The following is a 16,804-nucleotide window of genomic DNA, read 5'->3' on the forward strand; positions in this document are numbered from 1 at the left end:
ACTTGGAGACTTATAGGATATAGGATGAAGGAGAGAGAGGGGTCTAAGCTGACTGCAAGATGATCCCGGCATAGGAGACTGGAAGGATGGCCTTCACTGAGATGAAGAATATTGCAGGGAAAGCTGATATATTTGGATTGATGAGTTCCAGGTTAGATCTGATGAATTGGAGGTTTCTGTGGAACAACCAAAGCCTTGGCGCTCAGGTAAAAGGAGTTGTATTTGGTTCTATTTTATAGTTCTATGATGGGTTAAATGTCCTTCTCCAGATAGTTCCATCACCCCCCCCACCCCCAGTTTATCCAGGAGTTACTAAGACTCTTATTTTTCCTCATTTTTTTCTCCTGCTGTACTCTTTGGGGGAAAACATTTATATTACAAGTACTTAAAATAGACATAAACTCAGGAGCTATTACCCTCTTTCAGGTTAACTGGACTGTTGGTCCAAATGGCATAAGCCAGGAGAATTCTTCACTGCCTTGAACAAGTAGTTGATGAGAGCCATTTACTTTTGCTGGTAGATGGAAATGCCCACTCTCCTTTGTCATAAGTAGTCTTGAATTATGTCAGTTTGGATTATGCGAGATGTCCAGTCATCACCCCTCACTAAAATGCAACACCTCTGTAAATGGATCGAAATATGCAGAATGGTGTAAGACTCTGTTCTGCCTCTCCTGCAGGCTCAGCGGTATGAGGCAGCATCCACAATTTATGGACCGCATACTCTGTCTGCTTACATCCAGCTTTTCAGAGTCCTTGCTAAGGCCATTGCTACGGTAATCAAAAATTGTATGCTTGTGTGTCTCAGGGGTGGGAAGATGCAGAGGGAAGCAAAAACGACCTTAGCTTTGAGTGTTCAGTTTCTTTGAAAATCTTTGTATTTAAAAATATTGTAGCTGTGAGGTATCTCTAAGAAGTGAAACTGGTAAAATAAATTCAGAGTCAGTTAACATCTTCTGGTAGTGACCACTTTTTTCATACTTATTATCCTCCCAATCATCATGTGAAGTATGGAGGTATTTTTCCCCGTTTTTCAGATGAGCAAATAGGTTCAGAGATGAGAAGTGATCAAGCTTACTATAACTGTGAGTTGAACCAGTGCTCTCTAATCTTGGTCAGTTTCTCTCCAGTTGCTTCCTGAATTGAGTGGTTTATCAGTTCTGAGATGCCCATTTTCCATATTATAACATCTCTGAAATTAGGATGTATTGGGTTGGCCAAAACGTTCATTCGGTTAATGAATATGTTGTTTGATAAAGTTCTTGTGAAAATGAAAAATGTCTTTTATTTTTACCTAAAACTGAAGAAACTTTATGGCCAACTGAATATCTTCCAATCAAAGGAATCTTACAATTATAGTTAGTAGCATGTTTTCACTTTCTTGGTTGTTCAAAAATAATAATAGTTATTATAATCAATAGAGCCTTAGATTTGATAAAGTGCAACAGTGTCTTGGAATGTACACACACATTGTATCTACCTAAAATCTGTACACCTAACTAAGTTTACTTAAAGGAACTCCACTTGTGTAAATCTTCCCTCTAGAATATAGTTTATATATGAAGCTGCACTCTGGTGTCAAAAGATTAGTCAATAAGCAGGATAAGGACTTGAGTGTGATAAATGGACCCTTGTACAAAACCACATAAGCCCCAATAAAGGCTGTGAGGCAATGATGGCATAGCAAAGACAATAAAGCCCTTTCAAAGAAAGAGCTTGGATATATTAAATTGAAACAAAACTGCTGTTTCTGTAGGTCAAAATAGTGAAATATGGGCAATTTCATATGTCTCCATCTAATTAGTTATTGACTGTGTGTTTGAAGTTTCAATACAAGGTATTTACTTTAGATATATTTTAATTATCTGGTTATTTTTTTATCATAATATTATTTTCAATTTTAGGTCTGATACTTTTTTTAAAAACAGAACTATTTTTATTTTTCATCATAAAAGCTAACTATTTGTAGAATATTCAGATTATACAGAAAAGTATAAACCTCTAACCCATCTCTAGAGATAACCACTGTTTAACTTTCATGCAATTACAAGTTTATAGCTCTTCCCGTGGAAGTAGAGTCATCAAATTTTATAGTGATACTTAGGAAGAAAAGTGTGATTCATTTTGTGGAAATTTGTTTCAGAATTTTACAGTTACGTGTCTAAGAATATCTATGTGATCTTGAAAAAAAACCCCACTGAGTATCTGCAAGCCTATCTTCCCATTTGCAAAATGAGAATGATAACGAGTAGGTTATGTGGCTGCTGTCAAGATTAAACATATAAAGCAAGGATTAAAGTACGTCAAATCCATGGGAGGGCTGTTTAAAATTTGAGATTAGAATTTTGGTGACACTATTAAAGGTGGCAAATTTTGTGGAAAGTATAGATTAAACCAGTCATGATACAGGCTGATCTTAACTTTTAAATTAAAAATATATTTATTATATTCTTTAATGAGCACAGAGAAGGATTTAGGAAAAAACTTGGTAGTGACTTTGGATAAGAGAGACTCAACACTTTTTAAACCTTAAAAGAATAATTACAGTGTCATGTTACAGAGGCTTATCATGTGTTTCTGTCCAGAGTCCTACAGTTAAAGAATGGCTGTCCCAGAATCTAAACTCGTGGAGCATGATTCCTAGCTTACACTCTAGATTATACTGCCTAGGGGAGTGAAAGCGTTACCTGTGACTGACACTTTCTCCTAGTCACAAAAGTTTAAATTATGGACAATGAAGCTCCCATTTCAGCAGAGTTCCCCTCGCATTTTGTTACAGTTGTTAGCTCTTGGGAAGAGGGAGAGGGAGTGGGAAAGTGAGTGTGTATGTGTTTGCTTTAATGAAGGCATTTTTGGGGATCTGGGGAAAGGGTCTAGACTCTACATTGTATGCTTCTTAAGCAAATGCTCTCTGTTCTAGGATACAGTAGCCAATCTGAGCAGCGGTCCAGAGCCTCCATTTTTCAAAGACCTGATGGCCCCATTAATCCCTAATACTGTGGATAAAGCGCCCGTAGGCAGAACTTTTGGGGATGTCCTGCAGCCAGCCAACCCTACGTACAGAGTGGTAAGACTCGCAAAGAGGTCTTGGGATCCTTCAGAAGACTATGTGGGGATGGGGGGAAAGATGTTGTTTAATGTCACCACCTACCTCAAATCATGCCTCGGACAAGCTGTTAGCAATAATTTAGAAAATTGTTCTTATCTCTGCAGAGGCTCTGAAAACATGAAAATGGGGAAGTATTTATTTTTCAGTTGGTAATTGTGGAAAATTGAATTTCTAAAATTCAAATTATTCCTTTTCTTTTTAAAGAGATAGTCCTGGAAACATTCATTGTAGCATTGAAAAGTTGTCTGTGATATGTCAAGGATAGGAAAAGCGTATAGAAATGAAGCAGGATTTCTACCACTACTATTTGATATAGATCTTGTGTCTTGCAAATTTGCTAAATCATTTACTAGTTCCAGTAGATATTTTTGGTGTGGATTCCTTAGAAATGTCTATGTATAGAATGTCATCTGTGAATAAAAACAGGTTTACTTATTCCTTTTTGAATTTCTTTTGTGGATGCCTTTTATTTGTTTCCTTATTGCACTGGCTAGAGTCTCCAATGCAATGTTGAAAAGAAGTTGTAAGACTGGACATACTTATCTTGTTTCTAATGTTAGGAGGAAAAGTATTCAGTCATTAAGTATAATGTTTTCTTTAGAATTTTTATAGATGCATTTTATCGGTTAAAAAAATTCCCTTCTATGTCTAGTTTGTTGAGAATTTTTATGAAGAAAGGGTGTTGAATATTTTCAAATCCTTTTCTGTGTCTACTGAGGTGATCATGTGGTTTTTGTTTTTTATTCTATTAATAGGGTGTATTGTATTGGTTGATTTAAGATATTAAATAAATACCCTTTAGTAATGGTATATAATACTTTTTACATGTTGTTAAATTTGGTTTGCTAACATTTTTCTAAAGAGTTTTGTACTCATGTCCATGAGGGGCATTTGTAGTCTTCTTTTCATGTGTTGTCTTTGTCTGCCCTTGGTATCAGGGTAACACTGGTCTCAAAAAAGGAGTAGAAACTGTTTCCTCTTGTATTTTCTGAAAATGTATGCAAAAGATTGATGTTATTTCTTCTTTAAATATTGGATCAGACTTACCAGCAAAGTCATTTGAATTTGGGCTTCTTTTTATGGCAAAATTTTAAATCACTAATTCAGTTCCTTTACTCGTTTTAGGCCTATTCAGATTTTCTGTTCTTGAGTCAATTATGTGTCTTTCTAACAGTTTACTTTGTCTTTAGGAATTTTCCCATTTCATATAATTGTCTAATGTGTTGGGATAAACTTGTTCATAATATTCCCTTATAATTCTTTTAATTTCTGTAAGGTCAATAATGATGTCCCCTCTTTCTGCCTGATTTTGCTGACTTATGTCTTCAAAGAGCTATCTTTTAGCTTCATTGATTTTATCTGTTTTTCCATTTCACTGATTTTTGCTCTAGTGTTTCAGTTCTTTCCTTCTGCTTGCTTTGATTTTATTTTGCTCTTCTTACACCTTCTTCTTTTGCATTTCTTAAGGTGGATGCTTAGGGTTTTTTTTAATGTTTTAGTGTCCTTTTTTAATTCCTCTGTTGGTTTTTTACTATGTATATTTTTAGCTGTTTTCCTGGTAGTTATTTTAGGGACTTGAAAAAGAATTCTGTTTCTTCTCTTTACACTCCACTCTCAATACTTCTGACAGCAGATGTGTGGCGGTTTCCCCCCACCAAGTAATTCTCCAGTTCTCTATGGACACCAATTTGATGTCCTACAATTCAATTCAATTCTGATGGTATTTACTTGGGGTTGGCACAGATCCCACAGGTTAAGGGCTCAGTCCCACTAGACTGCAGCCTCCCACTCACCTCCCACTCACCATACACACATTTTTCAGACACCAGTGGCAAATCCAAGTTGTCACCTGTGTTTCTAACAGCCTGGCTATAAATTGGAGTTTCCCATGACCTCCTCCTCAGGTTTAATGACTTGCTAGAATAGCTCACAGAACTTAGGAAAATAGTTTACTTACCAGGTTACCAGTTTATTATAAAAGGATACAACTCAGGAACAACCAATGGAGAGATGCATAGGGCAACGTATGGGGGAAAGAATGCAGAGCTTCTCCAGCCATGCCAGCTTCCCAGAGTCTCCACATATTCACAAGCCTGGAAGCTCTCCAAACTGCATACTTTAGGGATTTTTGTGGAGGCTGCATTCTGTAGGCATGATTGACTAAATCATTGGCCATTGGCAGTTAACTCAACCTCCAGCTCTTTTCCCTTCCCTGGAGATCAGGGGGTTGGAGTTGAAAGTTCTAACCCTCCAATCACAGGGTTTGTTTGCCTCCATTCTGAGGTTATGCAGAAGTCTGCAGCCACCAGTCATCTTAATAGCATACAAAAGACACATTAGCAGAGATTCCAAGGGTTTTCTGAGCTGTGTGCCAGGAAATGGGGGCAGAGACCAAATATATATATATATATATATATATATATATATCTCACGTCACAGAGCTATAATATGCATCTTAACTATCACAACCTACTTTAATATAATACTAACTTAATTCTAATAAATACAAAAAGATTCTTCCCAAATATCTTTTTTCCCTTTCCTATCTTTGGTGATATTGTCACATATTATATCTACATGTAAATGTAATAATACAGTGTTATAATTATTGTTTTATAAAATCTTATGTCTTTCAAAGACATTAAGAAAATCTATGAAAAAGTATATTTATAGAAAATTTTTATTTACCTACATATTTACCAGTTCTGGTACTCTTTATTTCTTTTTAAGAATTTGTATTATCATCTAGCATCATTTTCTTTCAGCTGGAAGGACTTCCTTTAGTATTTCTTGTAAGACAGTTATACTAACAACAAATTCTCTCAGCCTTTGTTTATCTGGAATGGATTTATCTTATCTTTGAAGAATGGTTTCGCTGCATTCTTGATAGAAAAATTTTTTCTTTTATTACATTGAATATGTTATCCTGTTACTTTCTGTACTTCACTCTCTAATGAAAAGTCAATTGTTAATTTTATTGTAATTTCTCTGTAAGAAATGAACCACTTTTCTCTTGCTGCTTTCAAAATTTTCTTTTTGTCTATGTCTACCACTAGTTTGCTACAATATATCTAAATGTGAATCACTTTGTGATTATCCTACTTGGAATTTGTTGAGTTCCTTGGATCTCAAGGAACATAAGGTAACATTCATCAAATCTGGGAAGTTTTCAGCCATTATTTCTTCAAAAAGTTTTTTGTTCTTTTCTCTCTTTCTTCTAGCTTTGGAACTTCTGTTTTGTGAATGTCAATATACTCGGTGTTGTCCCACATGTTTCTGAGGCTCTGTTAATTTTATTTCAGTCTTTCTTTCCCTCTCTATTCTTCATATAGGATAATTTATATTGATAAATTCTAGTTCACTTATTCTTTCTTCTGTCATCTCACATTTGCTGTGAAATCCTGCTAGTGAATATTTCATTTCAGTTGTTGTGATTTTCAGCTCCAGAAAATTCTCTTCACTGTGTCTCTATTTGTTAAATCATTATCATTATACTTTCCTTTAGTTCTTTAAACCTGATTTATATTAGTTCTTAGAACATTTTAATAACAACTCCTTTGAAGTCTTTGCTAAATCTAACATCTGGGGACACAGAGAGGCAGTTTTGATTGTTCCTTTTTTCCCCTTAGTATGGGTGATGCTTTCTTGTATGCACATCTCATTTCGTTGTCATTGTTGTTTGAATACTGCATGTTTGTTGATATATTGTAGCAACTCTGGATTCTAGCTTCACTTCCGCACCCCAGAGTTGTTATTTTTGTTTATTTGTGTGCTCATTTAAAACTTGACTGGACTAATTAGTAAAGTCTGTCTGTCTTACAATGTATGGCTGCTATATCTTTGCTCAGTTTTTTATACTTGATTTTAAGTCTCACTCTCAAGTGTTGCTTCTGTGATTACAGAACTTAATGTTCAGCTGAATATTGGTCAGAGTTTGTATTTAGGTGGCTCAAGGAGTAAGAATTTCAATTTCTGCTGATAGAACTGTGTGGGCTAGGGTATGCATTCAAAGTTCAGACCATTTTCAGTTTTCCCCAAATTTTACTTTCCACTGGGGTCTCTTGTATCTCCTCTGCACATACATCCATACATTAGCCAGGGATATATGAGTGGTTTGGACCTGCTCTGTTCTCTGTGTATGATCATAGCCTCTGGTTAGTCCAGGATAGGATAAGAGATTATTAAAACCATGACAGTTATCTTACTTCCCCACAAACTAATAAATCACCAATTACCAGTCTAGCCACTATCCCTCAATGTTTGCCTTCCACTGAGATCACCACTTTAAATGGCTATGTTCCAAATTAAGTAAGTTCCTTCTGGCAGCAGCAGAAAAGCTGTTGATTTTATGGCCTTCCCCGCTCTGGTTGAAATATAGTACTACAGATGATGAGAGCGACCCTGGTAAGAACACCAAAAGCTTGCACTGTGCTTACCACTAAGTTTAGTAGTTTTAATGAACAAATATTTCTCAGCTTTTGGTTGATAACTGAAGTGCTAAAATGGTTATTTTTAGAGTTACATATGATCCAGCAATCCCACTCCTGGACATATACCCAGAGAAAACTCTAAAAAGATATAGGCACCCAGTGTTCATAGCAGCACTATTTACAATAGACAAGATATGGAATGGAAGCAAACTAAATGTCCACTGACAGATCAATGAATAAAGAAGATGTGGTATTATATAATATACAATAGGTACTACTCAGCCATAAAAAAGAATGAAACAATGCCATTTGCAGCAACATGGATAGACCTAGAGATTATCATACTAAGTGAAGTAAGTCAGACAGAGAAAGACAAATATCATATGCTATCACTGATATGTGGAATCTAAAATATGATACAAATGAACTTATTTACAAAAGAGAAACATACAGACATAGAAAATAAACTTTTGGTTACTAAAGGAGAAAGTGGGGAGGGAATAAATTAGGAGCTTGTGATTAACAGCTACAAACTACTATATAGAAAATAGATAAACAACAGGGTCCTACTGTTGCACAGGGAACTATATTCAATATCTTGTAATAAGCTATAATAACCTATAATGGAAAAGAATATGAAAAAGGTATATAACTGAATCACTGTACACCAGAAACTAACATGACATTGTAAATCAACTGTATTTCAAGAGGTAAAATAAAATTTAAAAATGGTTATTTTTGACAGTTTTGTCTATATATATAGTTGCTTTTTAGCGAGAGGACCTACTGACCTCCTCACTCTTTCATGTCAGAAACGTCTGTTCTATACCACTACTGTTTGAATTGGCACAATTATATTTGTAGTGGGGTTGTCTCTCATAGTTAAGGTGAGTGTGACTAAACAGGAAATTGTGATGGTAAGAAGAAAAATCAAGGACAAGAACGCTTTTAAGGATTAGGAAAATTTGGCTAACTGAATACAAATTTTATTTTTTTAAGTGAACCATGATATTGGCTGCAGGGCTGATTGCTCTATATAAAGAATATACTGATTTTTGAAGAAAATTCTAATTGTTGTTGAAACATTTTGCTAACCATTGGTGAGACTGGCTAATTTGATAATCTCACTGGTGAAAATGAAGAAAATTAGAAAAAATAAATTAATGCTAGTTATTCAGGGGAGTTAACAGTAAAGTAAATAATTGAACAACTCATCTCTTTAGATGGTCATCATTGATTATGAATCCATGGAATGTTTTTATTAAAAAATGTTTTTAATATGGGATAGGTCTTGGAGGATGAGTAGGAGTTCACAGAGCCTGTCAAGACATACCACCTCTAGGTATATGGACTATAGAGGGCCTAAGGTCGAGCAGGAGGTGGGAAATTACCTGTAAAAGGTCTTGTGTGCCATAGTAAGTCATGTGAAGACTTATTTGTTTGTTAGTTTGTTATTTTAAAAGATATTTTTATTGATGTATTATTAACATACAATAAACTACATATTTAAAGTGTACAGTTTGGTAAATTTTCACTACTAAGGCCATTTACTTCTTCTTGAATGATCTCTAGTAGTTTCTATATCTCAAGGAATTTGTCCATTTCATTTCATCTAAGTTATTTGAATTTGCAGGTGTAAAGTCATTGCCAATTTTTCCTTATTGTCTTTTACATACCTATAGACACTGTATTGATGTCCCCTGTTTTATTCCTGGTACTGGTAATTTGAGCCTTCTGTTTGATTTTTTTCTCTGGATCATTCTGGCCAGTGGTTTTATTCCATTGATCTTTTTCTGGTCTTTGTGTTATTGTCATATATTTTACTTCTATATAATTTATCAACTCCATCATGGATTGTTCTTATTTTTAAACAGTAGATCATATATATATATATATATATATATATATATATATATATATATATATATATATATATATATATATATATATATATATATATATATATATATATATATATATATATATATATATATATATATATATATATATATATATATATATTTTTTTTTTTGGTGGTACGCAGGCCTTTCACTGTTGTGGCCTCTCCCGTTGCAGAGCACAGGCTCCGGACACGCAGGCTCAGCGGTCATGGCTCATGGGCCTAGCTGCTCCATGGCATGTGGGATCCTCCCGGACCGGGGCACGAACTCGTGTCCCCTGCATCAGCAGGCGGACTCTCAACCACTGCGCCACCAGGGAAGCCCAACAGTAGATTATTTTTAAAGAGACTTAAATAATAAGAGAAAAATATTATATTAACTCACATATTAACAACTGACCCTTCATTTCTTTTTGTAGATCCAAATTTCCATTTAGTGTCATTTTCTGCTTGCTTGAAGGACATCTTTTAACATTTTTCTTTCTTCTTTTATATGTTTGAAAATGTCATTATTTTACTTTCATTTTCATTTTTAAGAATATTTTTACTCTTTATGGAATTCTTGGTTAGCAGTTTTTTCTTTTAAGACCTTAAGATTTTGCTCTACTGTATTCTGGTTTGCATTATTTTCAGTGGGAAAAAAAATCTGCCGTCATCCTTATGTATGTTCTACTCTGTGTAATGTGTCTTTTTTTTCTTCTTGTTTTTAGAATTTTTTTCCTTTTATTTCTAGTTTCCAGCAATTTGATTTTAAGGATCCTTGATGTCATTTTTTTTTTTTTTACGTTTCTTGTGCTTGGGGTTCATTGAGCTTCTTGGATTTGTGGGCTTATCGTTTTCAGCAAATTTGGAAAATTTTGGCTATTATTTATTCATTATTTTTTTCTGAATTTCTTCCTCTCTTCTATCCTTTGGGAACTCCAATTACCTGTATATTAGGTGGCTTGAAGTTGTTCCACAGCTCACTGCTGCTCTGTTCATTTATTTTCAGTCTTTTCCCCTTTTTAATTCTGTATAGTTTTTATTGCTGTGTCTTCAAATTCAGCAATCTTTTCTTCTGCAATGTTTAATTTGATAATTCCATCTAGTGTATTTTCTTTATAGATACTATAGTTTTCATCTCTAGGGGTTTAGATTAGGTCATTTTAAATAAAAATCTTACACATGTCTACTTAACATGTTCATTCTTTCTGGTAGATTTTGAGCACACAGAATAGTTATAAGAACTGTTTTAGTGTCCTTGTCTACTAATTCTATCATCTAATTCATTTATGGGTCAGTTTTGATTGACAGTTTTCTCATTATGAGAAGAGCTTTTCTTTCCTTTGTATGCTTGATAATTTAGATGTCAGACATTGTGAATTTTTATCGTGTTAGGTGTTAGATGTGCTCCTATTCCGGTAAATATTTTTAAACTTTGTTTTGGGGTATTATTGAATTATTTGGGAAGAGTTTGATTTGGATGGGTCTTTGTAAGTTTTTAGGCAGAGCTGCCTTTATTCTAGGGAAAATCTCTCTACCATGCACTTAAGGTAGAATTCTTTTGAATTATGTGTTTTCCCATTCTGGCTGGTGGGAAAAGGAACTTTTCACAGTTCTCTATGAGCCTGGGATTTTATTGCTAATTCTTTTAAATGATTCTTTTACTAGATTCAGGTACTTTCCTTACATGCATGCAGAGTTGAAGGGAGCCTTCTGCAAATCTCCAGATTACTCTCTCTGTGTACCTCTCCTTTCTATGGTCCTCTCTTTTCTCTGTTACTCTACCCTGTGAACTCAAGACCACTTGGTCTTCTTGGACTCCCACATCTATTCCTTAACTTACATAGACTGCCTAGCATTGCTTGATTCTGCCTCCTTGTCCTGTGGCCTGTAAACTCTCTGAAGGCATAAAACTAAGGCAATTATAGGGCTCATCTTTTTCATTTTCTGTCACTCAAGGATCACTGTTTTCATGCCTGCTGCCTTTAAAAGCATTCTTTAATACATATTTGTCCAGTTTTTTTAGTTATGTCAGGAGAAAAGTTAAATACACACCTTGTCAATCCATCTTGTATCTTTTATATGTAAGTGTATGTGAAAGTATAAGTCATCTGAAAAAACCACATTAACAGAAAGATATACAAGATGAAAAGGCAGAGGGCTATGTACCAGATGAAGGAACAAGATAAAACCCCAGAAAAACAACTAAATGAAATGGAGATATGCAATCTTCCAGAAAAAGAATTCAGAATAATGATAGTGAAGATGATCCAGGACCTCGGAAAAAGAATGGAGGCAAAGATTGAGAAGATGCAAGAAATGTATAACAAAGATCTAGAAGATTTAAAGAACAAACAAAGAGAGATGAACAATACAATAACTGAAATGAAAACTACACTAGAAGGAATCAATAGCAGAATAACTGAAGCAGAAGAACGGATAAGTGACCTGGAAGACAGAATGGTGGAATTCACTTCAGAACAGAATAAAGAAAAAAGAATGAAAAATAATGAAGACAGCCTAAGAGACCTCTGGGACAACATTAAACTCAACAATGTTCGCATTATAGGGGTCACAGAAGGAGACGAGAGAGAGGAAAGGACCTGAGAAAATATTTGAAGAGATTATAGTCGAAAACTTCCCTAACATGGGAAAGGAAATAGCCACCCAAGTCCAGGAAGCCCAGAGGATCCCATACAGGATAAACCTAAGGAGAAACACTCCAAGACACATAGTAATCAAACTGGCAAAAATTAAAGACAAAGAAAAATTATTGAAAGCAGCAAGGGCAAAATGAAAAATAACATACAAGGGAACGCCCATAAGATTAACAGCCGATTTCTCAGCAGAAACTCTGCAAGCCAGAAGGGAGTGGCATGGTATACTTAAAGTGATGAAAGGGAAGAACATACAACCAAGATTATTCTACCCAGCAAGGATCTCATTCAGATTCAATGGAGAAATGAAAAGCTTTATAGACAAGCTAAAGCTAAGAAAATTCAGCACCACCAAACCAGCTCTACAACAAATGCTAAAGGAACTTCTTTAAGTGGGAAACACAGGAGAAGAAAATGACCAACAGAAACAAACCCAAAACAATTAAGAAAATGGTCACAGGAACATACATACCAATAATTACCCTAAATGTGAATGGATTAAATGCTCCAACCAAAAGACACAGGCTTGCTGAATGGATACGAAATCAAGACCCATATATATGCTGTCTACAAGAGACCCACTTCAGACCTAGGGACACATTCAGACTGAAAGTGAGAGGATGGAGAAAGATATTCCATGCAAATGGAAATCAAAAGAAAGCTGGAGCAGCAATACTCATATCAGATAAAATAGACATTAAACTAAAGAATGTTACAAGAGACAAGGAAGGACACTACATAATGATCAGGGGATCAATCCAAGCAGAAGATATAGTAATTATGACTGTATATGCACCCAACATAGGAGCACCTTAATACATAAGGCAACTGCTGACAACTATAAAAGAGGAAATTGACAGTAACACAATAATAGTAGGGGACTTTTAACACCTCACTTACACCAATGGACAGATAACCCAAAATGAAAATAAATAAGGAAACACAAACTTTAAATGACACAATAGACCAAATAGATTTAATTGATATTTATAGGACATTCCATCCAAAAACAGCAGATTACCCTTTCTTCTCTAGTGTGCACAGAACATTCTCCTGGATAGATCACATCTTGGATCACAAATCAAGCCTCAGTAAATTTAAGAAATTTGAAATCATATAATGCATCTTTTCTGACCACAATGCTATGAGATTAGAAATCAATTACAGGGAAAAAACGTAAAAAAACCAAACACATGGAGGCTAAACAATAAGTTACTAAGTAACCAAGATATCACTGAAGAAATCAAAGAGGAAATCAAAAAAATACCTAGGGACAAATGACAATGAAAACACGATGATCCAAAACGTATGGGATGCAGCAAAAGCTGTTCTAAGAGGGAAGTTTATAGCTATATAAGCCTACCTCAAGAAACAAGAAAAATTTCAAATAAACAATCTAACCTTACACCTAAAGGAACTAGAGAAAGAAGAAGAATCAAAACCCAAAGTTAGCAGAAGGAAAGAAATCATAAAGATCAGAGCAGGAGAGGACTGGGGCTGGCGGCAGGAAGAGAGCCTGAAGGGGTTAGTGCACCACGGCTAGCCCGGAGGGAGTCCGGGGAAAAAGTCTGGAGCTGCCGAAGAGGCAAGAGACTTTTTCTTCCTTCTTTGTTTCCTGGTGCGCGAGGAGAGGGCATTAAGAGAGCTGTTTAAAGAAGCTCCAGAGACAGGCGCAAACCGCGGCTAAATGAGAAGGACCCTGGAGATGGGCGTGGGACGCTGGGGCTGCTGCTGCCACCGCCACAAGGCCTGTGTGTGAGCGCAGGTCACTGTCCACCCCACTGTCCAGGGAGCCTGTGCAGCCTGCCACTGCAGGGGTCCCGGGATCCAGGGACGGCTTCCCCAGGAAAGCGCACGGAGCGCCTTGGGCTGGTGCAATGTCACGCCGGCCTCTGCCGCCGCAGGCTCGCCCCGCACTGCGTGCCCCTCCCTCCCCACGGCCTGAGTGAGCCAGAGCCCCCGAATCAGCGGCTCCTTTAAACCTGTCCTGTCTGAGCGAAGGACGGATGCCCTCCAGCGACCTACGCGCAGAGGCGGGGCCAGGTCCAAGGCTGAGACCCGGGAGCTGTGAGAGCAGAGAAGAAACAGGGAAATCTCTCTGTGCAGCCTCGGAGGCAGTGGATTAAGGCTCCACGGTCCGCTTGATGTGCCCTGCGTCTGTGGAGTGCATGAATGGACAGCCAGTCATCCCAAACTGAGGAGGTGGACTTTGAGGACAAGATTTAAGATTTTTTCCCCTTTTCCTCTCTTTACAACGAATTATCCCAAATTGAGGAGGTGGACTTTGAGAGCAAGATTTTCGATTTTTTTCCACCTGTTCTCTTTTTGTGAATGTTTATGTGTATGCTACTGTGTGAGATTTTCTCTGTATAGCTTTGCTTCCACCATATGTCCCAGGGTTCTATCCGTCCATTTTTATTTCAATAATTACTTTTTTATTTTAATAACACTACTATATTTTATACTTTATTCTATTTTACTTTATCTTCTCTCTTTCTTTTTTTCCTACCTTCCCTTCCTCCCTCCCTCCCTCTGCCCCTTTCTTTCTATCTTTCTCTCTTTCTTTCCTTCCTCCCTCCCTCCCTCCTGTCTTTCTTTCTTTCTTTCCTCCCTCCCTCCATTCTTTCTTTTCCTTTCTTTCTTTCTTTCTTTCCTTCTTTTTCTTTCTTTCTTTCTTTCTTTCTTTCTTTCTTTCTTTCTTTCTTTCTTTCTTTCTTTCTTTCCTCCCTCCCTCCCTCCTTCCCTCCCTCCCTCCTTCCCTCCCTCTGTCTTCATTTCTTTCTTTCTTTCCTTCCTCCCTCCCTTCTTTCTTCCTTTCACTCTTTCATTTTCTTTCCTTCCTCCCTCCCTCCCTCCTTTCTTTCTTCCTTCCTTCCTTTCCTTCTTCCTATCTTTCTTTCTCTCTTTCTTTCTTCTACTAATTCTTTCCTTATACTTTTTCTCCCTTTTATTCTGAGCCGGGTAGATGAAAGGCTCTTGGTGCTGCAGCCAGGAGTCAGTGCTGTGCCTCTGAAGTGGGAGAGCCAACTACAGGACACGGGTCCACAAGAGACCTCCCAGCTCCACATAATATCAAGCGGCGAAAATCTCCCAGAGATCTCCATCTCAACACCAGCACCCAGCTTCACTCAAGGACCAGCAAGCTACAGTGCTGGTCACCCTATGCCAAGCAACTAGCAAGGCAGGAACACAACCCCACCCATTAGCTGCCTAAAAACATAATAAGGCCACAGGCACCCCAAAACACACCACCAGATGTGGACCTGTCCACCAGAAAGACAAGATCGAGCCTCAACCACCAGAACACAGGCACTAGTACCCCCCACCAGGAAGCCTACACAACCTACTGAAACAGCCTTAGCCACTGGGGACAGACACCAAAAACAACGGGAACTACGAATCTGCAGCCTGCAAAAAGGAGACCCCAAACACAGTAAGATAAGCAAAATGAGAAGACAGAAGAACACACAGAGGTGAAGGAGCAAGATAAAAACCTACCAGACCTAACAAATGAAGAGGTAATAGGCAGTCTACCTGAAAAAGAATTCAGAATAATGATAGTAAAGATGATCTAAGATTCTACTTCCAAGATCCAAAATCTTGGAAATAGAATAGACAAAATGCAAGAAACAGTTAACAAGGACCTAGAAGAACTAAAGATGAATCAAGCATCAATTAAAAACAAAATAAATGAACTGAAAAATACTCTAGATGGGATCAATAGCAGAATAACTGAGGCAGAAGAACAGATAAGTGAGGTGGAAGATAAAATCGTGGAAATAACTGCTGCAGAGCAAAATAAAGAAAAAAGAATGAAAAGAACAGAGGACAGTCTCAGAGACCTCTGGGACAACATTAAACGCACCAACATTCGAATTATAGGGGTTCCAGAAGAAGAAGAGAAAAAGAAAGGGACTGAGAAAATATTTGAAGAGATTATAGTTGAAAACTTCCCTAATATGGGAAAGGAAATAGTTAATCAAGTCCAGGAGGCACAGAGAGTTCCATACAGAATAAATCCAAGGAGAAATACGTCAAGACACATATTAATCAAACTGTCAAAAATTAAACACAAAGAAATCATATTACAAGCAGCAAGGGAAAAACAACAAATAACACACAAGGGAATCCCCATCAGGTTAACAGCTGATCTCTCAGCAGAAACTCTACAAGCCAGAAGGGACTGGAAGGACATAATTACAGTGATGAAGGAGAGAAATCTGCAACCAAGATTACTCTACCCAGCAAAGATCTCATTCAGATTTGATGGAGAAATTAAAACGTTTACAGACAAGCAAAAGCTGAGAGAGTTCAGCACCACCAAACCAGCTTTACAACAAATGCTAAAGGAACTTCTCTAGGCAAGAAACACAACAGAAGGAATATACCTACAATAGCGAACCCAAAGCAATTAAGGAAATGGGAATAGGAACATACATATCAATAATTACCTTAAATGTAAATGAACTAAATGCTCCCACCAAAAGACACAGATTGGCTGAATGGATACAAAAACAAGACCCATATATATGCTGTCTACAAGAGACCCACTTCAGACCTAGAGACACATACAGATTGAAAGTAAGGGGATAGAAAAAGATATTCCATGCAAATGGAAATCAAAAGAAAGCTGGAGTAGCGATTCTAATATCAGACAAAATAGACTTTAAAATAAAGACTATTAGAAGAGACAAAGAAGGACACTACATAATGATCAAGGGATCGA

General features: G+C 36.8%; 1 protein-coding gene across 2 annotated transcripts in view; it reads left to right on the forward strand.

The window, feature by feature from the left end:
* The window catches only part of ASAH2 (N-acylsphingosine amidohydrolase 2), a 98,025-nt gene that overhangs the window by 68,636 nt on the left and 12,585 nt on the right, over nucleotides 1-16,804 (forward strand). For both annotated transcript variants that reach the window (XM_081233047.1, XM_081233048.1), the window contains exons 17-18: nucleotides 681-776; nucleotides 2,921-3,067. In XM_081233047.1, coding sequence (XP_081089173.1) covers nucleotides 681-776; nucleotides 2,921-3,067 — 243 coding nt within the window. The remainder of the gene's footprint in view (nucleotides 1-680; nucleotides 777-2,920; nucleotides 3,068-16,804) is intronic.

Source organism: Mesoplodon bidens, assembly GCF_964165515.1.
Source record: "Mesoplodon bidens genome assembly, chromosome: 1".
In the NCBI taxonomy this organism is placed as follows: Eukaryota; Metazoa; Chordata; class Mammalia; order Artiodactyla; family Ziphiidae; genus Mesoplodon; species Mesoplodon bidens.